Here is a 25,103-nt window from a genome sequence, read left to right as displayed (position 1 = left end):
GGGGTTTGGGTGTCAAGAAGGGTAAGGAAGGCTCTGTTCTGGAGAACCATTTGGGCTGATTTAAGGGCTATTTGCAGACCAAAGAAAATCAATTGAAGAGAAGATGGAAAGGTAGTCTTGGTGCTTCCAAAGGAGTCCTGGAAGGGCCAAGGACCACAAAAACCATATGTTTTTGCATGTGACCATTGGCCACACTTTACCTGTTCCTGCTTAAAGGGATCAGATGTTTATGATATTCCTGGGATGTCACTCTTCCAGAAAATCAGCCAGAATTCAGAAATTATTCTTTTGCCGACGACTTGAACCTTCTGAAATCAGCAGTGGAAAAAGAGAGAAAGGAAAAAGAAAGGGCATCAATCAGAAGCTCATTCTATGATCAACAGCTTGCCCTTGATGATGCTGATTCCACCAAGAGTCGCAGGCTGGTGGAGGATTATGACTCCACTAAAAGCGGTCTGGACTATAAATATCAAGGTACTTTGTCAACTTTTGTATGTAAAGATTACATTTTGAATGTCTATTACACGCACAGAGGAGCCAAATAGTGTCTGTCATTACAGGTGCTGACCTATATAACAGTTAGATATCTCACATCTCAATAGCAAATTCTATTCTCTGAATAATAAATAAATAAACAAACAAACAAACAAATAAATAAATCTTTTAATTATATATTAGGACTGGAGCGTGGCTTTGCCGCAGTTTCCAGCCTCTTGGGATGCATGCATCATTTAAACAGCATACCTCCAAAGTGACCCAAAGCAGCTTTATTTTGGCCTGTCTGTTCAGGCCCAATAAATGCTGTCTATTCATTCTCTCCTCCAGTTTGTAAAGTCTGTTTTTAGTTGATGGATGATGTTCATCAACCAGACGGCATCAAGCAGTGTCAATGGATGAGGTCTGAGATTTTCTACATCCACGGTGCTCATTCCTCTTCTGCTGATTTCTACTCGTGACTATCCAGCCATCCTCTATATTTGCCAGGTTGACAAGTGGGAGGTTGGGAGAGGCCACCACCAAGCAATATTTCCTTCTTTTGGGGGGGGGGGTAATTGTGAGCCCACAACCTCCAATCATTTCCACACAGTGCAATAATATACCCATGTCCACTTCAAATGCAGTAGAACAGAACACCATGTTGTTAAACTCTAATCCTTTCAGATGACCCAGATGGACTGCATCAGCTTGATGGTACACCACTGACGGCTGAAGACATTGTCCAGAAGATTGCCACGAGAATATATGAGGAAAATGACAGAGGAGTCTTTGACAAAATTGTTTCCAAGCTTCTAAATCTGGGGCTAGTAAGTTTCCAGGCATCTCTTTATCTCAGTTACCAGTGTGATTCTGTCCCCCTGCCTTCTTTCTGGCTCTTTTAATCCTCAGATAAAGCACTCAATGAATGGAGGGATAGTTTGATCCTGAAACAAATGGATGTTCTTTTAAATCAGAGCACAGTCTTTCAGCACTGGTTTCATTTCACATCAATCTCACCCTGCAGTTAAACCTGCTATTTGTAGCTTGGTCATGCTGAGCGAGATGCCAAGTTCTTGAATGGCTTTCTGATGGGCAAATAAGCCCAGAAGCAGGGGGAAAAGATCGTGGCTATGAGAAGCAGTTTCAATTAAGTAACAGAGGATGCACTGCTTCTGGGTATTACAGACTCACTTACGATATTCTTTAGAAAGATCTCTTCTGCAGGCCAAAGAAGCCATAGATAGCACTATTGACTCCCCTAAATCTAGACTAATTTCTATCAAATGAGAACTTAGTTAAATGATTGCTTTTCTATTCATTGCTGGAAAATGACCCCAAAGAATTTTGTTCAGAGAGATGACAAACTAGTGCTGTCACGTCCTGTTTCTGGCTGTACTTCTACTCTCTTGAGTTAAATGATTAAACAATATGAATTAATTATGGCATTGGATGACATACAATGAAACTTTCATCTGCAAGACACTATTGGTTAAAAGGGAAATCTGTACCTTTGTGTTTATTTAAAGTAAGGTTGGGTTTTCCCCCCAGTGTCCCCTAGGCATATGGAGGCCACCCAGTCAGGGGAAATTGGCCAAATTCATTTGGATGAAATCAGTGGTTGCTGCTGGCTCCCATATGGCAGCATCCACACTGCGGAAATAATCCAGTTTGACACCACTTCAACTGCCATGTCTTAATGCTATGGAAAGCAATAGCAAGTACATTTCTATACCACTTATCAGTGCACTTAAGCACTCCCTACGTAGTTTACATTGTTTAAGCTAATTGCCCCCAATAAACTGGGTACTCATTTTAGCAACCTATGGAAGGATGCTAACCTGAGTCAACCCTGAGCTCCTGGATGGTATTGAGCTCATAGCCTTGTGATTTGGGAGTGAGCAGCTGCAGTACAGGCATTTAACCACTGTGCCACCAGAACTTCTATGGAATCCTGGGATTTGTAGTTTGTCGTGGCATCAGAGGCCTCTGGCAGAGAAGACTAAATGTCTCACAAAATTGCAGTTCTCAGAATTCCATAGCATTGAGCCACGGTGGTATAAAACTGGATTATTTCTGCAGTGCGGATGCAGCCTTCAGTCAAGTGCTCTGAGTTATTTTCTTAACTTTAATCAGAATTCACTGTGGGTTATGGTCTGAACTTTATAGGAGCTGAGAATAGCTTGAGAATAGCATTCAGAACTTTGGAAAACTCTGTTTAGATCTAATCTAAAACCTGGAACTGACACCACTGACTTTGAAGTCCCCAGCCACTATTTGCAGAGACAAAGGAAGTGAAAATGTCACATCTTTGTTGTTTCCCACTCCCTGCAGATTACAGAAAGCCAGGCCTACACACTGGAGGATGAAGTGGCTGAAGTGTTACAGCAGCTGATTGCTAATGAAGCCAAAGATCGGGAAAAGGCAGCTGAAGATCTGGATTACCTTCCAAGCAGAACTGACATTAATACCAACATGAAACCAGAGGAGAAAATGGTAATGTTTCTCAGCCTTGTCCCACAGCATGACACATACTAGAACCACTCGCTAGTGTTTGTTTTGAGAAATCCTGCTTCTAAATAATAAGTGGGAATCATGCAGATTTCCAGATATTATTTAACTGCAACTCCCATGAGCCAGCATCAGCAACACTCCATAGTGCAACAGCTAACCCTCCGATAACATCTGGAGGACTACATAATTCCTAGAGCTAGTTACAAGGGTTTTGTTCCAGAAGGAGCGATATGAAGGCATTCTCCCCCAAATAAGAAATACAACTTTTCCTTTAGCCCTCAAATTTCTAGCACTGCAGAGAGTGGGACGCTGAAAATCATTTACACATTGAACGGTCATACTTGCTCTGCTTACATTCCCTTGTTAACTTTGCTTGCTCCTTTTCTTTGGATGCCTAAATTGCATTTCTAAATGTTGGATTGAAGTTTAAATTACTGCAATGCTACAAACTGGGGGACTAAAAGAAAAATTCATTGGGGAGGGTCAGAATCCTTATTTAAAGGGATAATGCCCTCAGTTTGCTCCTCCTCTACAGCAGTACCCCTATCTGGTGACAGCCATCTGCTTATCTTGTAACCATAAACCCAAATGTTTAGTTAATCAATCAATCAATATCCTACTTTCCCCCCATAAGGTACCAAAGCAACTAATCTAAATGGAGTCATCCATGTCAGTTACCATCCTTGCTATTTCAAAAGACAGAAAAAAGAATAAGAGCAGATGCGAGTTGACTCTCTTCTATTCTGGTGTCCATATTGACCTGCTTCTACTCTTAATGTCTTGTATGAAGGTACCAAAAACCACCGAGCAAGATGATACATTAGATAATGCATGGGCATCCTCCAACATCTTAGAAAGAAGAAATGAGCTGCCTCCTGAGGATAACTTTGAAGATCTCCAGTATTTTCCTAATTTTTATGAACTACTGAAAAGCCTTAACTCCGGTGAGTATCACAACAAGCTTTGACAAAACATTTGAGAATGTTTCCAAATGCATGGGCATCTCAGATATCATACTATGTATGCTGGTCTTGAACTTTCACTTCAATATGCCTGCATAGGGAATGAGTCTTGGACAAGCTACTTTTTGGGACCATGGCTCATGGTGGTGCTGGAAGGGGTGCAGGGTGTTTGAGGAGATAGTACCCAAAAAGGGACTTCCCTAAAGATGCTGAGCACTGTCTGCATAAGTCCAGCTTGTACAAACCTAAAATACCAAATTTAACAGCTCTGTGACAGTGCAATAAAATGAATGGAGCTGAACTGAAATCAGCAGGTAAAACAAACCTGTGATGGTGATTCTTGGAATTGTGCTTTAAAAAAAAAAGGCATGTTTTCAAGCTCAGAATTCAATCACTGCTCTTTCTAACTCAGATCTGAATTAACAAGCAAAAGATACTCCTTAGCATTGTGCTATGGCCTTTTGAGAAGAAAAACAGGCCAACACAAAAGTTAACATGTAAATCACTTCCTCCCTTTCAAGGGTCACACATGTATATATACTCCACATACTTCCATGCCACCAGCCACAGATGCAAGTGAAATGTCAGGAATAAATTTTTCCAGAATATGACCACATAGCCCAGAAAAACCCACAGAAAACTATGGACGCTGGCCATGAAACCTTTGACTTCATAGGGAAAAAAATCACTTGAAATGAATATTTGTGGCAGCATTGATCAGGTTTGGTTTATGGTTTAATTCAAGGCAGGTTCATTCAGAATTAAATCCCACTGTGTTCAATCATATTTAATCTACAGGACAGTTTTCTTCAACTTAATCCTCAGTGAATATTGTGGGTGAGTAGGGCTTTTGAACACCCACCCACACACGCACGCACACCTACACAGAGAGAGAGACAAACACATTCTCTTACGTATCTTCAACTACTGTAGCCAAATCTGAGTTTTTTCTCCTTGTTGTTGTTAACCACCCTCGAGTTGATCCTGACTCATGGTGATCCCACGGATGAGACATTTCCAAGACTCCTTCTCTTACACCGCTTGCAGCTTTTTTCCAGCCTTTGAAACTCAAATATACACTGCCCTTGAACATGGAGGTTCCATTTCACAACTAACTCCTTCTCAACGTAGGCAGGCTCCAAGTTCAGCTGGGCATTCACGCTAGGCTAAGTGTGAACTTTAATGGAGCTATCCAAGTCACTGAACCATATCCCCATAGGTACAGTACGTTGGATAAGACATTTGAAGTTCAGACTAGAACACAGAACAGGTCCACTGTTCCCAGTGCTATGGATCCTGCTAGCCTCCCCTGATCAAATACTGTGACTGGGGCAGGGTGGGATTGGAGGACATAAAATATGAAGGCTGGGCTACAACCACAGCTGGATTGCTGTCTGAAGCAAAGGATGGGACGAAATCCCCCATCTCCAGGAGTGGGAACGGTGCAGCCTTCCAGAGACTGTTGGATTATATCTCTCACACCATTGGTTCTGCTGGCCAGAGCAGATAGGAGTTATAGCCCAATAACATCTGTTAGGCTGCAGACTCCTGACCCCATCCTGTTTCCTTTTGCCTTGCATACCACTGGAATTTGGTTCTCGAGCATTTTTTAAAAACTGAATTCATCCCATGAGCTAAAAGAGATTTTCTCAGCCTCAAAGGTATAGCAGCCTTCTCCTCGCTTAAATGAGATTGTCTTAGAATAGGCGAGGGCAACTTGTGGACTGGAATGCAATTGTCATCATCCATAGCTATCATAGCTACTGTCTGTAAGGGACATCAGACGCTACAGTCAAACAACTTCAGAAGGACCATACATTGCCTACACCAACCCTAGAGACAAAGTAATTCGTAAACCAGGGATCTAGCTAACCTGGATTCTATCTGGGGTCACCTGCCATCACCTTCTGCCCACCAGAGTGTCCAATTCACAATCATGGTTAAACCAGGGTTTGGTTCCAGAACCCCTGTTGATACCAAACTTTATGGATGTTCAAGTGTATAAAAATTGTGTCCTTTATATAAAATGGCAAAAACAAAGCTTCTTTTATGGAATTTATATATTTTTAAAAATATTTTCAAGCCATGGATGGTTGAATCTGTGGATAAGGAATCAGTGGATATGGAGGGCTAACTGTAATTAGCACATAAAATAAAATTACCATCTTAATATCATAATTTATAATCAGTTTATTCATTTTTATATAATTTTCATCTGTTTAGGAATTAAATGTCACTATACAGGCATTCAACATAAATCTTGAACAATTTATGTTGTTAAAAAACAGGGAGGGCTTCTCCTGAGACTAAAACAACCCAAGGGATGCCAAAACTCTGTGTAAAATGTATTTGAGGCATCTCAGAACCAAAACCTTTTTTCGTGGACTGCAGTGAGAGTGTGTGTCCTTCCAAGGTTTCCTAATTTAGTTGAATGTTTTGTTCATCTCTGTAGAGAAAGAAGCCAAGGAAAAAGAAACACTGATCACAATCATGAAGACTTTAATAGACTTTGTGAAGATGATGGTTAAATATGGAACTATCACACCAGAGGAAGGTGTTTCATATCTAGGTAAGAGCACATTTGGAACTTCTTATACAGTAACCATGTTTTGTGTCATTTGTGCTATGAATATGTTGTCATTTCTTCATCACCAGGACTGGTTGCTGTCATGGCTGCAACTTTGGATGACAAGTTATTTTAAACACTTTGAAGTGCCGCTTGTCTATTCTTGTTCTTCATGTGAGACTGCCTAAATCAGATTATGGTAAATAAAGAGGTGTTCACCATAAACTGGGATGAGGAATATTCATTCTAGTGGTCTTTTACAGAACCAAAGGCTACTTTTTGGACTGCCACAGTGCATACTGGCTAGATGGGATTCTGGCTAACATAGTCCAAACAGTAACTTTCCCAAGCTCTCATTCTGCATCAACAGAAAATAAAGCTTTTCCCAATTACTCTGCTGTTACTACTATTAATGTTAAACTACTTATTAATATTGCTAGAAAATATTGGGTACCAGACCTGTGTCCAATCACTTGAAATTTTCAAACTCACCCTAATAGGATTGGGCTACGATCACAGGCATGAAATGAGTTGCCCACAACCACATTTGTCAGAGTGCAGAATATGGATAAAAGTGGAATGACAAGCAGAGACTTCTTTTTTAAGGAAGAGGTTTGGCTAGTTGCTCTACTGTTCTTAATAATGCTGCTCCAGCACTTGAACCCAGAGCATTGTTTCTTTTGCAACAGTTTTAGTTTGTCAGTGGCAGCTTGTGGCTTTCAGGCAATGTGCTATCCAAGAGCCAGCCTAGAAGTTGAACCTGCTAGGAGTAGACTCCAGCAACCTAGAACCCAAACAGACAGGCCAAAATAAAGCTGCTTCGGGTCACTTTGGAGGTATGCTGTTTAAATGACACACTCATCTTAAGAGGCCAGAAGCTGCACCAACAGTCCTTAGGACTCAAGTGTGGCTTTGGTGCGGCTTCCAGCCTCTTGGGACGCCTGCATCATTTAAACAGCATACCTCCAAAGTGACTTGAAGCAGCTTTATTCTGGCCTGCTGTTCCAGCCCCTAGATTGTTCTATAACATTTGAACCTGGATTGGATACATCACCTTCTGCCATAGAAGCCACCAGCCACCATGGAACATTTATTGTTATCAGTGTTGTCATATTTGTTTCAGGATTTGTCACAGTGAAAACATTGGGTGTGTGCTTGTGATCTGGTTAGAGGGATGAAGACAAGATGAGGAAATGATATGATAGCATTTCTGGTCAAGTTGGGTGCTGGTGCAGCCTACTGGGGAGTGTGTGAGGGTGAAAAGTGGCTCCCATCCCTTCTACAGTTACCCATCCTGACAGTATAAGATTGCAACCTTACTCATCTTTTGGGATGCTCAAATGGCTTGGTGCTTCCCTGAAAGCTGACGCAGAAGGAAAAAGCGTGAGTACTCTTTCTTGGGAAAGTGCCAACGTCTCTTTTCAGCATCTGCTCTGTGATATCTATAAGGGAGTGAGAAAGAATGTTGGCTGGAAACCAAGGATAAGCAGCAGAGCTGTTATGTCCCCATCCCTCACTTGAAAAGCTCTCACTCTTCCCTATTGCCAAATGGAAAGCCACTTTTCAAACTTGGGGGTTTCAGAAAACCATTTGTGATGCAGCCTTATGGGGAGATACTGCTGCTTCTTTAGAGGAGAAGGGGAAAGTGGGAAGAAAGACCCACAAAAAAACTACCAATTATGGTCTTTTTCAATGGTACTCACTTTGGGAGCCTTAAGTAGCTGCATCACTATGCCCCCAGTAATAGGGAATTGTGGTTTGAGTGTTGGACTAGGACATCTGGAGATCGGAGTTTGAATTCCCACTCAGACATGGAAACTGACATGGTGACTTGGGCAAGTTACACTCTCTCAGCCTCAGAGGGAGACAGTGGTAACCCTCTTTTGTTTGATAAACTGTTTGGTAAATCTCCTTTGAACAGATCTTGCCAAGGAATCCTACAATAGAGTCACCATAAGTCAGAGTGGACTTGAGGCGCCCAACAACAACAGAACTAAGCAGAAAGGGTAGAAAAGGAACCAGAGTGGTGAGGGAAAGGAAGTGGTCTGGATGGTGTTGGGAATGCCTAACGATCATTTTACCCATGATCCCATTCACATTCCAGAATTATAGTGCTATTATTCCACTTTAATTATCATGGTTCCATCCTATGGAATCCTGGGGCTGTAGTTTGGGGAGGCACTGGAGAACTCTGGCTAGGATTTCTCATGCTTATCCCTAAACTGCCAATCCCAGGATTCCATAGGATGGAACCATGGCAGTTAACATGGAAAAGCAGCACTATAATTTTGAAGTGTGAATGGGCCCTAGCCAACATTCTTGCTGTGTTGTTCCATTTACACGTAGATATCATTTGTAGCTCTGGGAATAACTGTGTGATTCCAATGAGCATGTGAAGCAGCCCTAAGGAAATATAAGCCACAGCTGCGACCCAGGTCCATTTTGCTACCCCCATCATAAAAGCAGCCAATTGTAGCAGAAACTATTTTAGCAGAGGTTTCCCTTTGCTTCACTGATGCCCCATTTTTAGCATCACTGCTGAGAAGTAAGTCTATTTTTGACCTTCAAAACAGTGATCTGATATCCCCCAGAGTTTTAAAAACCACGAGAATATTAGCTTAATGTAGTGGCGGTGGGGAAGCAAAGTGCTTTCTTGTCAAGGTTGCTATGATTTGTAGAAAGGGTTTAATGTATGTAGTCACTCTGGAGCACTGATGTTTTCTGGCACAGTTGCTGCACTCTGGGAAGAGGAAACATGGAGACAATACCTAGAAAATCAAAAGGCAGTTCTTTGAAACATAATCTAGAAAAGAGGATCATTTGACATTCCTCCAGAAAGAACCAGTTGCAGAGCAGGGTGAGCATTCCAGAGAATTACTCACTCTTCCTAATAGTAGGGTCAATCCTGGTTGCTGTCTTGCGGGGACAACAATATCCCCTCCCTCTGTTTATGCACTGAGGACAAGGGCAGTGGGGTCTCATGGCTTTCAGATTCATGGACTTGGAAGTTTGCTCTGGCTTCATTCATTTAAAGGAACTATCCAGGGTGCTAAATCCTGTCCTGGATTATGCTCAGCATCCTAGGTAACTCCTTTAAAGTTTGAGTGGATTTGCTACCCCACTGATATGAGACCCACCAACCACCATTTGACCAAAGCCAGTTGACTTGCCACAGCCTTCCTGCATGTATCTTGAGTTTGAATGTATTTATTACTAAAAGCTTTAAGGCATTACAATTCAATATACTTAAGGTAAAACACCAACTAATACAACACAATAACAATAATACATCGAACTCTAACTACAGGGAACCAGCAAGTGATACAAAGAATATACAAATGCAAAAATATAAAAATCATCTTTAATATAAATTAAAGATATTGTTTGTTTGTTTGTTTAAATTTTTTAATTTCCTGCCTGTATCTGGAGCACCAGCAGCCACTGATGTTGATGGGGCTGTACAAGAGGCTCTGTTTTTAGAAGATTTGCCTTAAAATATCTCCTGCCGGACAGCTTTTAGAGCTGAAGCTACAAGCCTGAATTATGCATCTCAAGTAATAAATGATTTACGAAAGCAGATCACATGCTTGGGGGGAGTTCCTGGTTTGGCAATCTGCAGAGACCGGACGTTTAAAAGCACATTTTGGCAACAGCTGGTCTGAGATTTGAAAGCTCGGCATGATGTCATCCTTGCAGGATCGCACTCCACAGGGAAATAGTCTTGCAGCATTGCTCAATGAATGATGCTATTAGATCTCTCAGTGGGTCCAGAGTTATTCTGGGGAAGGGAAGGAAGACGACACGCCAACCATAAGCCAGTTGATTGCTTTCTAGCCAGAAACACTTCAGAGCATCCAGGGATCCCATGGTTACCATGCAACTCTGGGGACATCCCTATGTATGCATGTGCCTTCAGGTCACTTGTTGACTTATGATGATCCCATGAATTTCATAGGGTTTTCTTAGGTAAGGAATACTCAGAGATGGTTTTGCCACTTCCTCCTCTGGATGGCCATCTGTCAGGTATGCTTTGTTTGAGAGTTCCTACATGGCAGGGGGTTGGACTGGATGGCCCTTGTGGTCTCTTCCAACTCTATGATTCTATGATTTTTATAACCAGAGTTGATCTCACTTAACTTCCAAGATCAGACAAGATCTGGTGCCTATGTGAAAATCTCTGTTTCAGTCTTATCTACACTTTCTCCCTGTTCTGGTTATGCACTTACTTATGAGGATTTATGCTTCCACCCCTGCATTGTAATCCCTGCACATTTTAAAACACATTTTTCTTAATTTGTGCATTTACTGCTCAATTTACCTAATTTACACAACTTACCCCCAGTGTGTTTGTGTGTATTTTCAGTGAATTAGGCACATTTAACCATTAGCATTTAAAAATACAGTGTGCCTTTGCCTGACGTCGGGATCCGTTCTGGATCCTGCCACGTAAGGCAAGTTCCTTGTGTGCTTGAGTCCCATTGAAACTAATGGGGATTGTGCATGTGGCGTGGCACGTGCGCCATGGGCACGTGCACCATTTCCTCTTCATTGTACGGTTTTCAGCGTAAGCTGAAAGCCGCATATAGCGCGCCCGCATATGATGCAGGCGCACTGTATATGCACTGTTCTGTATGTGCTTTATTTCTTAGGAATGCCCCTAAAACCTACAAATGTGCAAATGCTTGGGGTAATGCATCCTCCTGCAGCACTACAAGAAGGAACGGCAGAATTGCTACTTGGGTGGAACCCGATGGAACTGCATCTCCATCCCTAGGAAAACTACATTGCTGGGTCTGCCATTCCTACAGTTGCAGCTGGTCGTCTGCATGGCAGTGGGTCAACTTTAAAGTCTGAACTTAAAAGAAATTAGCTGGAGTGCTGAGTCTTATACCCAAAATATGGGATATTGATGACCTGCCTTATATCTCATTGTCAGAGAAAGGCAGGATATAAACTATTTAAATAAATAAATAAATCTCTGATGTCAGCAGTTTGGCACCAAAGAGATAATCATATGGCTATGAAGGATGTTATAATTCAACGACATAGCCCTCTTAGTCTGGAAAATCAGTATGCAAAGGGATCTTGTGAGACTAACCAAAAGAAAGAAGCTGCTAACATGAGCCTACATAGACATGAGTCTATGTCCTCAGATGGATGGGTGGAGCAGAGGGTCCAGGGAGAGATCTATATAAAGAGATTATGAGAGAGAATGTCAATAGAAATGCAAAACTTTGTGGGTATAGAGATGAGGCAACAAGTTCAGTTTTAATTATGGTTCTTGGATGACAAAGGCAGGAGGATGGATGTCGCCTAAAGCCAAGGCGAGCAGATAACCATATGAATAAGTCTTGGAATGTAATGTGGGAACCAGAAAGGTGATATGATGAACCCTCATGAGGCCGAGGGGTTAGCTAGTTTATAATGTGTGTAGCGTGCCAGGAAGCTACCCACTATTGATGGACTGGGGTTTATGGATGCATTCCAACTCTGCTATTTCTCTTTCCAATATCCCTTTGTAGTTTGTTGTTGTTGTTGTTGTTGTTGTTGTTGTTGTTGTTGTTTGTTCAAGGACTACTGCTCTGAGATCTGAGATGGAATGCCCAGGAAGACTGAGGTGTTCTGCAGCTGGTTTTTGCGTATTTCCATCCCTAATATCTCATTTATGTCTATGCATCCTCTGGTGCTGGCCTGTTTGCCCAAAGTAGAGTACTGAAGGGTATTGTTGACACTGGATGGCATACATCACATTGGAGAGCAAGTTAAAGTCCCTCTAATATAGTGGGCGATGTCATGAGGTCCTGTGATGCCATTTCCTGTCTTGGCAGAGCTGGCATCTAGGTTTGTGGCAAGGTCTTGTACTCATCTCCACATCTGTGTTGTGTGTCCTCTTGTTGGTAAGTAACTGTTTGAGACTGGGAGGCTATCTGTAGGCAAGTAAAGACCTGCCACCAAGAATCATTGAGAGGGAAGCATTATTGTCCAGAATAGGTTGGAGTTCATTGATACATCTGAGTGGTCTCAGTTGGAAACTGTATGTAACCACTAGTGAGGTTCAATCATTTTCTGTCTTTGGTCAGTTTTGTAATAGATTAGTCTTCTGTACAAGTCTTGCCTTGTAGATTAGGGTGTTTTTTTTGTTTTTTTTTTTTTTTACTTCACATGGTGGGTATTGTAGCTTGAGGAATGCTTCTTGTTATTCCATGAGTTTGGTGTCTCTGTCTGAGCAGATGAGATTATATCAGAGAGCTTGGCTGTAGACTATGGATCTGGTAGTGAAGGATGCTCTTAGGTCTAAGCATAAGAACTGAGGCAGGAATAAAGGTAATTTTTTTTTAAAAAAAACTATGTTTTAATTTTAAAAATAAGGGAAATCAGTGTGGAAACTATGTGCAGAAAACGAAAACCTCTGCATAGATCAGGAGTTTACAATTTCTGTTCCTGAGCCGGAAGGTTTTCAATTGTTATACTTAACAGCGGAACTGACTGGGCTTGGCCAGGCACTGATTTTTCAGCACATAACATAATTAATGAAACATGCAAAAGGAACATGAGTAAGTAGAGTAGCAAGAAACAGTACAGTAATCCAACCCAGCGCCAGGGATCAAAACTGTCAGGGAGTTTCCAATGGTCAGACAAAGGACACTAGCTGCCTGTTGTGGACTCAAAATGGAACTACTTCTCCCAGAATGGGATGCCATTTTATCCTCCACCTCAGGTGGCAAAATGTCTTGGGCTGGCCTTGGCAAAGTCATTGCATTCAGGTGATGGCTGGGGGCTATTTATAACTCTGGACCAGTGGAAATGAGGTTCTGTTGTGGACAGTTAATAAGCAATGAGAGTTTTGGAGTTAACCATTGTCCTCTTTTGTTGCTGGGCTGGAGCCATCTATATGTCATCTCCCTTCATTTTGCTGAGCCATGTGTCTTCACGCCACCTGCCTTAGTCACCAAGGTCACACTCCTCCTTCATGGTGACTCACCCATTCCATTTCCTTAGCCTCCTGGCAACTGACTACTGTTTTGATTGAAAATGGATTTGTACAGATGCTACCATATGTCTTGTCTTCCCCCATGTTTTCATTTTCTTTGCCAAGCCAGGCAAGTCCCACCACCTACAAAGAAGGTCCATAATGGGCAGCATATGGGGAAGTGTTAAAGAGCATACTTAATCCCCAAATGACAGCATGGCTAGTGCATGTGACAGAATTTTGAAGCTATGTGCTTTTTCTTGGAAGGTATTGACCAAGATTCTACATTGAAAAGATAGTTTCTAATGATCATCATTGGCTCATTAGTGAATTGTGGCATTAAATAACCAAATGTGCAATGCACATGTGCATCATTGTGCAACCATGTATGGTAAAGATGCACACCAAAGTGTAATGGCGCCACATGTGCAATGCCAGCTGTGTAACCTTGGATTCAATAGAGGCATTCCACATCAGACAAAAATGCAACATTGCAGAGATTTTTTTTCAAGCCACTGTTTGCTGCAACGAAATGACCTTGACTTGACTATGCTAATTTTATGTGTATGTTCATTAAAGTGGACTGTCAGCATGGTGACCCCATGAATTTCATAGGACTTTCTTAGAAAAGGAGTACACGGAGGTTGTTTTGCCAGTTCTTTCCCCTGAAAAATAGCTTACAGCACCTGTTATTCATTGGCAGTCTCCAATCCAATTACTAACCAGAGCTGTCCCTGCTTAGCTTCTAAGATCTGGTGCCTTTAGGTCCATGAGCTAATTGATAAATCAACACAGATGGCCTAATTACTTCAGTGGGTTCCTTTTAAGGTAGGCCAAGGTCCAAGGAGAACCTTTTAACATGGGCTTCTTCTGTCCAAACGTAGCTCTAATCCTTGCAGTAGATGTGGTGTGGGAGTGATCTTCGAAGCAACAATATTTTTGTGAGCTATTCCTCTTGCAGGACAAAGTATTTGGTTTTTGTTAGGCAGTTAACATGCATTCACTTTACAAAAGTCTTGTTCTGGGTGGAGATGAAAATGATGATAAATAATTTGCTGATAGGGATCAGCATACTTGCCTATATATTTGGGGTCTCTTTGAGGGCATGGCTATGGGATCTGCCATGTACTTCAAGCTGAGCCATTATACCACAGTTGAATACATTCTGCCAATTAGGGAGTAATTACATGATTTACAGCCAAGTGGGTGGAGTTATGCCCATAGAAATAGAACCAGGCCTTAAAGCTCTCCTATCCACTTCTCCCCATCTGGAACATGTGAAGGAGGGAATGACTGCGGAATCCATTGTTCTGATGAATGTCCATTTTTCAAAGCACTTTTGGATGCTTGAAAAGCTCCTCATTCTATCCACAATTTATCTTTCATCTGCTCTGGCTCTGCTTTGAATTTATTTTTAATTTTTTCTTTCATTAAATGTCATTCCACCCTCTTATAGTGTTCAGAGATTGTTTCATGTCAGCTGGCTCATTTATTTTTACCTACCAATCATTTTACATTGGACTAACCAGTGCCTTGGTGCCAGCCATTCAGTGGGCAGTGATCTGACAGACATAAGATCCCATGAGACATCTCTCTTTCTGGCCTTCAAGTGTCAAAGCTTCTTCTGCGCTCTTGCCATACTCTGATTTTATGATAATGAGGTGTGAAATGATTTCTGAAAGTTGAATCTAGTAAAATTTAAAAATGGGGTATAATTGCACTTTTTGGAAACACCAGTAACTAATTCATGGGTGATCATTTTCCATTCATTTACTGGAGTAATACTGAAAGGAGTGGGAGAAACTGAGCAGCAGCCCAGGGAATATTTTTCCTACAGCAGCTGCTCCCAATCTGGCACCCTCTCAATGTGTCAAGCTACAACTCCCATCATCCCCAGGAGGAACAGCCCATGATTCATGAGTTAGGATGATGGAAGTTCAGGTCCAACACCTCTGGGGGTGTTGGAGGTTGGAGGAGGCTGCCCTACAGAATGAGTGTCTGCCACCAATGCTTTGATTTGCTTTGCTTCCAAATTATACTGACAAGTGAACAAGTGTGGGCTGGGGAGAAAACAGTGCCTTTCAGGCATATGTTGGTTATGCAAAGAAGAGAGACGCCTTTTTGTGAAATGTTGTGGATGCTCTCTGGAAATGTCTGCAGAGGAATGGTGGAAAGGAAGAGCAAAATCTCTGCTGTGCAGTCCACTGTTTATTCTGTTAACTGCCCGGGAGGGTGGATTACTTGAGCTGGTGGCCATTTTAGTAATAAGGCTGAGCATTAGCTTTGGATGCTTTCTGCCTGAGGATTCCCATGAGTTTTGGGTTTTATTTTTAAATAAGATGAGACAGCAAAGCCTTATGAAACTGTTCAGTCTATGCCCAGCTGCTCCGCAGAACTTATTTATGGAGACTATTGTAACGTTAGGGGCAACCTTGAAGGAATGCCTTGAGGCTATTATTTACAGGTATATTTCAGTTACGGGCTAAAGAACCTAAAGGTTATTTTCAAAGAAGTAGCTGTATTAGGAAAGAAGGAGGGGGAGGAGGAAAGTGGCAGCACCTTTACAACTAACTGGTTTATATTTTTGCATGAAAATGGAGGTGACCTGGCTCCGCAGATGGTGCCAACCAAAATAATATGGTTTCTTGGACCATGGTGTGGGGTTTCATGAAGATGGGCTTTTGGCAAGGGATGGGTTACAATTCACAGAAGTGAGCAAGAATGTTTTTGCTAAAAGTCTGAAAAATCTGATCAGGAGGGTGTTAGCATTCTTGAGTGCAGGAGTTCATCAAGTACTGGAGATAATAGCCTGATTGTAATAGCATGATCACTAAAAATCAACATGGATTTCTCAAAAACAAGTCATGCCAGACCAATCTCTCCCCCCCCTCCCCATTTTGGTAGAGCTACAAGCTTGATAGATGAGAGGAATTATGTGGATGAAGCATCTCTTGATTTCAGAAAGGCCTTTGACAAGGTCCCCCTTGCTATTATTGTAAAAAAGCTAGTAAAATGTGGAATAGACAATGCAACTATCAGCTGGATTTGTAGTTGGTCAATTGACTGAACCCAAATAGTACTCATCAATGGTTCCTCCTCTGCCTGCCCAAAGTTTTATTGTAAATGTATGTTGTTATATGCCCCTTCCTATCTGTATTTAGCTTACAGCAGGTGGTAGAATCATGTTTGTTGTTGTTAACCACCTTTGAGTCAATCTCAACTCATGGCAACCCTGTGAATTAGACATCTTCAAGGCTCCATATCCTCCCCTATTCTTCTAAATTCATGCAGATGTATACCTGTGACCTCCTTAATAGTGTCCATCCACTTGCATGAGACCTTCCTCTCTTTCTACTTCCCTCCACCGTTCATAATGTTATTGTCTTTTCTAATGAGTCATGCCTTCTAATGCTCCCAAATGTTGTTGGACTACAACTAGGGTTGCCAGATAAAATAAGGGACAGGGCTTCTTTACCTTTAATAATTGTGTAGGAGAGGGAATTTCAGCAGGTATTGTTTTTCATGCAAGCAACAATGGCTGGAATTCCTTGTTTTACACGGCTATTTTTATACAGTAGTTCTGTCCCTTATTTCACTTGGCAACTATGATTAGGGTTGCCATAGTGCCGGACCTCCAAACCAGGAAAAATGTAGGACAAAATTTTCAAATGAGGACACACAACATGTTTCTACGTTTGAAAATTATGTCCTACATTTTACCTCACGATCGTGGCGGGGGAGCGGAGGCCAAGCGGCGAGGGAAGCCTCCACTTAAGGAGCTTTCCCTCCCGGCCTGGGCCCCGCGCGATCGGAGGCCAGGATCAGGGCCTCACTCGTTCCTGGCCCCAGCAGGGACCAGGAAGGAGGCGCGGAGCCCGTCGGCGGCGCCGCGGCCTCGCCTCGTTTCTGGCCCCGCGGAGGCCAGAGGAGGTGAGGAGCCCGCCGGCAAGTGCCGCGGCCTTGTCTCGTTCCTGCCCCCGCGGAGGCCAGGAAGGAGGAGAGGAGGGCTGCACGAGGCGGGGGGAGGTTGGCGCGGCTGCGCCCAAGAGCGCCGCCTCCCTGCAGCCTCCTCCGCCTCAGGCCTTGCTGCCCTTCTTTTCCTCCGCGCGACCATGCGCGGGAGGGAGGAGGAGGGAAGTGAGGCCCCAGGGTTGCCCAGCAACTCCTCTTGCAACCTGGCTTTTCCTTGTTTTTGGCTGCACCCGTGCGTGACCGTGCAGCCAAAACCGGGAAAAACCCGGTTGCAACCGGGTTATGGCAACCCTAACTATGATTGAAACTTCCAGCAGCCCAAGGAATGCTGGGAGGTGCAGTCCAAGAAGGCGACATGGTCCCTACCTCTGGGTAACTATTCTCAGGACCTGAACAGACAGGCCAAAATAAAGCTGCTTCGGGTCACTTTGGAGGTATGCTGTTTAAATGACACACGCATCTTAAGAGGCCAGAAGCTGTGCCAAAGCTGTCCTTCAGTCCTTAGGACTGGAGCGTGGCTTTGGTGCAGCTTCTGGCCTCTTAAGATGCATGCATCATTTAAACAGCATACCTCCAAAGTGACCCAAAGCAGCTTTATTTTGGCCTGTCTGGGCCGTCAGTCTTCCAGATGTGTCTGCATAGGATCCCAAATCTTTAATCTATTGACCTTCATCCCTACCAGGCTGTGCTATTTTGCTGAAGCTATTCTTAGCAGTGAAAGTTATTGCTAGCATCCCGAGTTCTGGAAGTATTTGCTTTTATTAGCACTATTAGAAATAGGTAGCCAGATTGGGGAAAAGGTTGCTGCTTTGATGAGTTTAGCGTCTTACTCTGCTTATTAAAAGTTGCCAAGGCAACTGACCCCGGCAATGACATCAGGGCTTATTAAAGCCCCAACTAGGACACCCAGTTGCTTAGCTACTGTCCATGAGACTGGCATTTTTGCAGATGACTCACTCCATTAGGATAACGCAAAGCATATCTTGTATATACACACATGCTGCCCACAGCTGGTGGGTATATACGTCAAGTCTGGATCTGAAACAAAACCAGTCTCTCTCCCCCCCCCCTTTTATTTTTATTTTAAACTCTCAACAGAAGGCAACAAATCCCTCTCAGCAGAAATTTAACTCTTGAGAAGTTATTCTGCATTTTTTTAAAAAGCAAAAGCTTAGTGGAAACCTTTATTGCATTGTCTGATATGTTTGGCAGGGAGTATCCCAGTTAATCCCTTTTCATCCCACTTTCTCAGCTGCTTTTAAAATGTCCCAGTTTCTCTATCTCCTATTTCCCCCATGCCGTCCTGTCTTACTTCAAGATGGCAAAAGTTAGTAATAAAGAAGAAAACACAAGGCAGGAGAAGCTGCAGCAGTTTGCTTTTGCCTGAAACGACTGGAAAGGGGCAAGGTTCTGCCTCTTCCTCTCCTCCCCCTCTGCTGAACTCACTGAGTGCAAACTACTTTTACACTTTGAATTCTGGTGCCACAACAAACTACAATTTCCAGAACTCGATAGCACTGAGCCAGAGAAGCAGGCATGGCGGAAACCCTTGATGTCTACAGGCCCATTGCTCTAATAGTAAAGGGGTGAAGGGGGAGAATGTATACTTGGTTGAGAATAATTTTCCAGTAATTTTTAAAAGCTATAGAAACTATTGGTATTGTTGCCTAAGAGTGCCAGGATGGAGTAGAGGTTTAAGTGTTGGACTGGGATGCTGAGAAATCAGAGTCTGAATCCTCACTCAGCCATGAACGCCTCTGTGTGACCCTGGACAAGTTACACTCTCAGCCTAAGAGGAAGGCAATATTAAATCTCCTCTGAATAAATCTTGCCGAGATGGATTTGCAACTAAAATGGGTATATTCACTATGCCCTTTTTGTTGACAATAGATGAGTAAAGTACGTGAGAGAAAACAGAAGAATCTGATGAAATCAGTTGATGTGAGAGAATGATTGCCAGTAGAGGCATAACAATGAATTTTAAACTGCAATATTTTGATTTTATGCTGGATGATTTTAATGTGTCCTGTGTCTATGTGTTTCAACAATGTGTTTAAATGGTTTCATGTGTTTTAATCTATATTGTATTATTAATAATATACATTGTTGTTGCTGCTGTTATACTGGAATGTCTCTACTCTTGTGAGATGATAGCGCTGAGTTGGCTCCGCAATTAATTACTTTCTGTTTCTGCATTCTAGAAAACCTGGATGCAATGATAGCTCTACAGACGAGAAAGAAACTTGAGAAGCCCGGTCCCAAAACCAAGCTCCTGTCAGGTACTTTATTATACAATTATTGCATCGTGGCTCTTTAATAGTTCTGTAGAAGAAAACATTTCAGCAGATATTGTTTGTTACCTGGTTGTTTGGTAAGCAACGGCTTCCCTCTAGTTTGTGTGTGTGTGCACCTTAAAGTCACTTATCAACTTATGCTGACCCCATTAATTTCATAGCATTTGGTTAGGCAAGGAATACTCAGAGGTGATTTTACCTGTTCTTTCCTCTGAAATATAGCCTACAACACTTGGTATTCATTGACACAGCAGTAGCCTGGGCTGACCCTGTTTAGCTTCCAAAATCTGCTGGAATCTGATGCCTACACACAGGAACCCTCTCCAGTTTTCAGCCCGGCAATTCCATCCTACTTCCTTGTCTGTATGTGTTGTAATTTATTCCCAGTTCGCTCTCCCACATTTTTTATTTCTGGTGGTCTTACACAAGAAAAGCCTGTATAGGGAAATTTTCACTCCACTAGTGAGTCCAGAGCTGAGACTGTGAAAAGTAGTTGAATTTGCCTTCCATTTAGGTCATTTAATTAATGATCCATTGTCTGCTGGACAATGAAAGTAAACAGGGTTTGGCTACCAGTCCTGAAAAACACCAAAATCAGGACCCAGGAAATGCAAATGAAAACCCAAGATCAGGGGGAGTCCCAGCAGAAATGGATCGTTAAATAAATGGACACCTTGTAGGCCTTGCCATCCACTAACAGAACAATACACAGATTAACATGCAAATCACCTCCTCTCAACCAATAGTATATATACCCCACTGTCTTCCATGCCAACATTCTCTGAAGATGCCTGCCACAACTGCTAGTGAAACATCAGGAATAAATTCTTCCACAACATAATAATAATAATAATAATAATAATAATTATTATTATTATTATTATTATTATTATTTGTATCCCGCCCCTCTGAGAACAATCAGGGCGGCTAACAAAGTTAAAAATACAGCACATATAAAATCCCTGGTGCCCTCCCCTCCTTAAAAAAGTATTAAATCCAACATAGCCTGAAAAACCCATAAAAAACTATGAATGCCAGCCATGGCTACCAAAGTGGAAATCTTATAAAAAGTGGGGGCTAGTGAAAGGTTAAAAAAATCTTTGAGCATGTTTTTGAAGACACTTGCAAGAGGTTTCTAGAAAAGATTCCCATGTTTTTGTTTAGCTGACCTTGTTGTTTCCCTTCACAGTGCATATTGTTAGTGTTGAGTATAAAGTTTGCTGAAACAAATTGAAGTGCTCTTTTTCTTTTCTGCAAGAGGAGGGTAATTTGCAAGGGTCTTTCACCTGTTTATACCAGTACTATCTGCAAAGAGAGTTCCAGTTTCAGTAAAATAAGTTGTTTTATTTAGAAAGCATGCAAGAGAGCACACAAATGTACAAGAACTGAGACAAACGAAAGAATCATACTAGGTACAGGAAAAAAAGATTTGAAAAGCTGGATAAAGGAGTTTATCACACGGGAGGAATTTCTCTTAATTTTGAGTGAAAAGAAAGTGGGGCCAGAACGCATTCACGTGAATTCGCTAGTTCAGCGAATTTACGTGAATTCGAATTGCATTTGAACTGACTTCCCATTGCCCAAAAATAGCTTGCCATTGCCCGAAATTGCGTGTGATCACATCTCACGCAATAACGTGAAACCCCATGATTGTGTTCGGACTGACTACCCATTGCCCGAAATTGCGTGTGGTAGTCTATCATGCAATAACGTTAAACCCCATGATTGCATTCAGATTGCCATTGGATTATACTTCCAATTTCCCTTGTCTGATAACATTCAAAGAGAAATCTGGGGTTGAAAGGGGTAATAATTACTGATCCTGAAGAGGAAGGTCTGTGGAAAATGCAGTGTCTTATACAGCATCTGAGGGTTGCACTGACCGAGTGGAACTACTTATACCTCATTTTGTGTCCTTGAATGGTGTTACCAGGTGTAACAAAGCTTTAATGGCTTTCCCACAGGATGGACAAAACAGGTCCAGAAAGCTTGATGGGTTTGGCACTAATGTGTCAATGCACTGATAGCTTTGAGACAGTACTATGATAGTCCACCAGGAAGGGGGATATGGGAAGATGGTCATGAGGTAACATAAGAGTATGGCCTTTGATGGCTTTGTGATGGGGCTCTTTTGTTCCATTGCAATAGGAAATGCACAGAGCTTGGAGGATAGTTGATCGGCAAATCCATCAGCACTTGTCTTTCTATCTAGGTTGCCACATGCCCTCCAGTCAGCACGACTAGGGTATGCAGGCTGTCTGGTCAGCACCACCTCAACACATACTAGACTCTAGATATTAATTATGAAAACTTCATATCCAGCTTGAGAGGTGTAGGATATGCCAACAAGCTCACTGTTGATGGGCACCTCAAAGCCCCTTCTCCTTTTCTTACAATCTTAAACCAGAGAGCTGTTCAAATAGAGGACTGTCTTTACCAGAATAGGACATATGGCCATGCTAAAAAAAGAAGCAGTTGATCATGGTGTGAGATCTTCTGCTTGGCTTGGTGCTGGCCACAGTCCTCAAGAAGCCTTTCCTTCAGTTTGTAACAGACAGAACCATAAGCAAAATGGATGCCCTTCAAAGATTTCTGCCTGAGGTCTTGGAAAACTACTGACTAGCCAAGTACTGCTGTAACCTCTTAACAGAAGGTGTTAAAATCCTCTTACGCACAGAATGAGTTAGCCACTGTATGTCGAATGTTCAGATGATAGAAGGGTAAAGAGATGCTCTGTTTGCAACCTCTCTAGACAAGAGCACTGAAGAGACCGACAGCACAAAAGCGGCAGCAGCTAAAATGGAAAAAGAATATGAAACGCTGAAAGATTCCACAAAAGTTGAAGAACAAAACACAGGGAACAATGAAGAGCCCAAAGGTAAGAACGACCCTCCTTTCTTCTCCTTATCCTGATATCTGTAGGCAGGAGGCCAAGAGTTCAGAGCTTGGGATTCCTTGTAAGACAAATGGATATTCTGAAACCATCAATAGTGGAGCAGTGGTGCTCAATGATCAGAACATCATCTTACTACTATTAATTATGATGGCTTCAGCATGTCATTGCTCTCATTCTCCTAGTGCTGTGTAATTATTACTATTGCTGGCTGCCAGCCCTCCTGGATCAAATTAAAGGTCTATTGTGATGTTTTGGGCTACCTTACAAGGCTCTCACTGTGGAGACCATTGGTCAAGTCAACCTTTTAGGCAACATCCACAATGCAGAAATAATCCAGTTTGACACCGCTTTAACTGCCATGGCTCAATGCTATGGGATTCTTGGGTGTATAGTTTTATGAGATATTTAGCTTTCTCAAAGTGTTCTGGTGCAACTACAAATCCCAGGATTCTATAGCAGTTAAAGTGGTGTCAAACTGGATTATTTTTGCAGTGCAGATGCAGCCTTAGTCTACTGAGCCCAGATGTCTTCATATCCCTCAAAACAACCAGATGCCACAACTTTGCTGGTTCAGAAAGAACAGCAGAACTCTCCTTTATTGATTGGCAAGTGAAAACTTTTCTGTTCTGACAGGCTTTTATGAATGCAACAAATTTTTTAACAAAAGTGCTGTTATAATGGGATGCAGTGTTGCTGATTTTTATCTCATGCCTTTTAACTTGTTTGGAAGGATTTTAATTCTATGGATTGTTGAATTGCATTTTAAAAATAACTTTTCATATATATATATATATATATATATATATATTTAGTTTTACTTTTATAAATGCTTTTAACTGCATTTGTTTTAATTTTGTAATGTGGATGCACTTGAACAAACAGCAACTTATCTAGGCACGTCGTTTCATTCAGCCAGGTGTCACCTGTCCTATATCTATGCATTTCATTTTTCCACCCTAAGTGCAGTACCTTACATTTATTCATGTTGAATTTCATTTTGTGAGCTTTGGCCCAGCTTTCAAGTATATTCGGGTCATTTTGAATTTTGATCCTGTCCTCTGGGGTGTTAAAGTACAATTCTTACATTGACCCATGGATAAGCTGACTCAGGCTTTTAGGGTTAATTTTTTGACTATATACAGTGTGTGTGTGTGTGTGTGTGTGTGTACAAACACACACACACAGAGAGAGAGAAAGAGAGAGAGTATGCCTGCCTGAGAATTGAGGTGTACTGTGTTGCACCAGGAGAATTAATACATTGTAGGAGGATATGGAACAGAGCCTTCTCTGGAGTGCTACTCTAGATATGAAATAACCTCCCTATAGAAGCCAATGATGGTATCATTTTGTTGCCAACTCAAAACATGGCTTTTTATTAAAGCCTCCAGGCGTAATTTATTTTATCCAATTTGCACACGTGGTACGGTTGGCATGCTATTAAACCATTTTCATTCGTTTTAAATTCTCTTGTTTTTAGCTGTTAACTATTTTAATGGGTTTTTTTAATTTTAAAAAATGTTGTTACAGTATTTATTGCTTTAAACTGATTTTATTGCAAGCTACTGTGAGATCGTTGGGTGTGCGATGCAGTGGTTTGAGTGTTGGACTAGGACTCTGGGAGACCAAGGTTCTAATCCCTGCTTGGCCATGGAAACCCACCGGAAAACCCTGTGATAAGTTTGCCTTATGGTCACCATAAGTTAGAAATGATTTGAAGGCACACAACAACCACAATAAATATTTTAACAATAAATATATAAGTTCAGAAAGGATCTATTTCAACCTCTGCATTTTTTTTAACATAATGCCCAGTGAACAGCATTGCATACAGCATTCATCATGCTACAGCAACTAAATAATGGAGTCATAGGTGAACCTAACCATACCATTTCATGGAACTAGCCTTTGGGAACTGCCATTTTCTAACTCAGTATCAGAAAAATGCTTATTGGTCCAAGCTGTAGAATATAACCAAGTTCATCAGATGCTCACATCATATTCTCTAGGTTCAGCACAACCTTATTTAATTCAATGGATTTGGGAAAAATTAGGTGCTCTAAAGGCACGAGATCCCATCCGTTCTTGGAAGCAAAGTAGGGTCAGCGCTGGTTTGTAAGTGGCTTCATTTCTTTCCTTTTTGCCTTTGAAGGAAAAGCAGAGGCGTATTTGGAAGCCATCCGAAAGAACATAGAATGGCTGAAGAAGCATAACACGCAGGGAAACAAAGAAGGTAAGATGTGAGAACCGAATTGTTGTGATGAAAAGGAGGCAGAGGGCATTCACTTCAGTGTTGTATTCAATAGCATCATATGACTTGTGGCTTAGAAGATTTTATCTATGAAATGCAAAGCCAATATCATCTCATCTTGGATCAACACAACTGGCAGGTATAATCACACAACTGAAGAAACTGATTCTGATATGACAAAATTGATATGAATGGGAAACCAGTGGA

General features: G+C 41.9%; 1 protein-coding gene across 1 annotated transcript in view; it reads left to right on the top strand.

The window, feature by feature from the left end:
* The window catches only part of SCG3 (secretogranin III), a 35,321-nt gene that overhangs the window by 4,847 nt on the left and 5,371 nt on the right, over positions 1-25,103 (top strand). Inside the window, exons 4-11 of the mRNA XM_042477496.1 lie at positions 259-474; positions 1,162-1,304; positions 2,809-2,970; positions 3,779-3,932; positions 6,403-6,519; positions 19,660-19,737; positions 22,505-22,630; positions 24,798-24,878. Coding sequence (XP_042333430.1) covers positions 259-474; positions 1,162-1,304; positions 2,809-2,970; positions 3,779-3,932; positions 6,403-6,519; positions 19,660-19,737; positions 22,505-22,630; positions 24,798-24,878 — 1,077 coding nt within the window. The remainder of the gene's footprint in view (positions 1-258; positions 475-1,161; positions 1,305-2,808; positions 2,971-3,778; positions 3,933-6,402; positions 6,520-19,659; positions 19,738-22,504; positions 22,631-24,797; positions 24,879-25,103) is intronic.

The sequence above is a fragment of the Sceloporus undulatus genome, chromosome 6 (assembly GCF_019175285.1).
Source record: "Sceloporus undulatus isolate JIND9_A2432 ecotype Alabama chromosome 6, SceUnd_v1.1, whole genome shotgun sequence".
In the NCBI taxonomy this organism is placed as follows: domain Eukaryota; kingdom Metazoa; phylum Chordata; class Lepidosauria; order Squamata; family Phrynosomatidae; genus Sceloporus; species Sceloporus undulatus.
The sequence above is the reverse complement of the archived record's forward strand: the minus strand, read 5'-3'. Positions and strand labels throughout refer to the sequence as shown.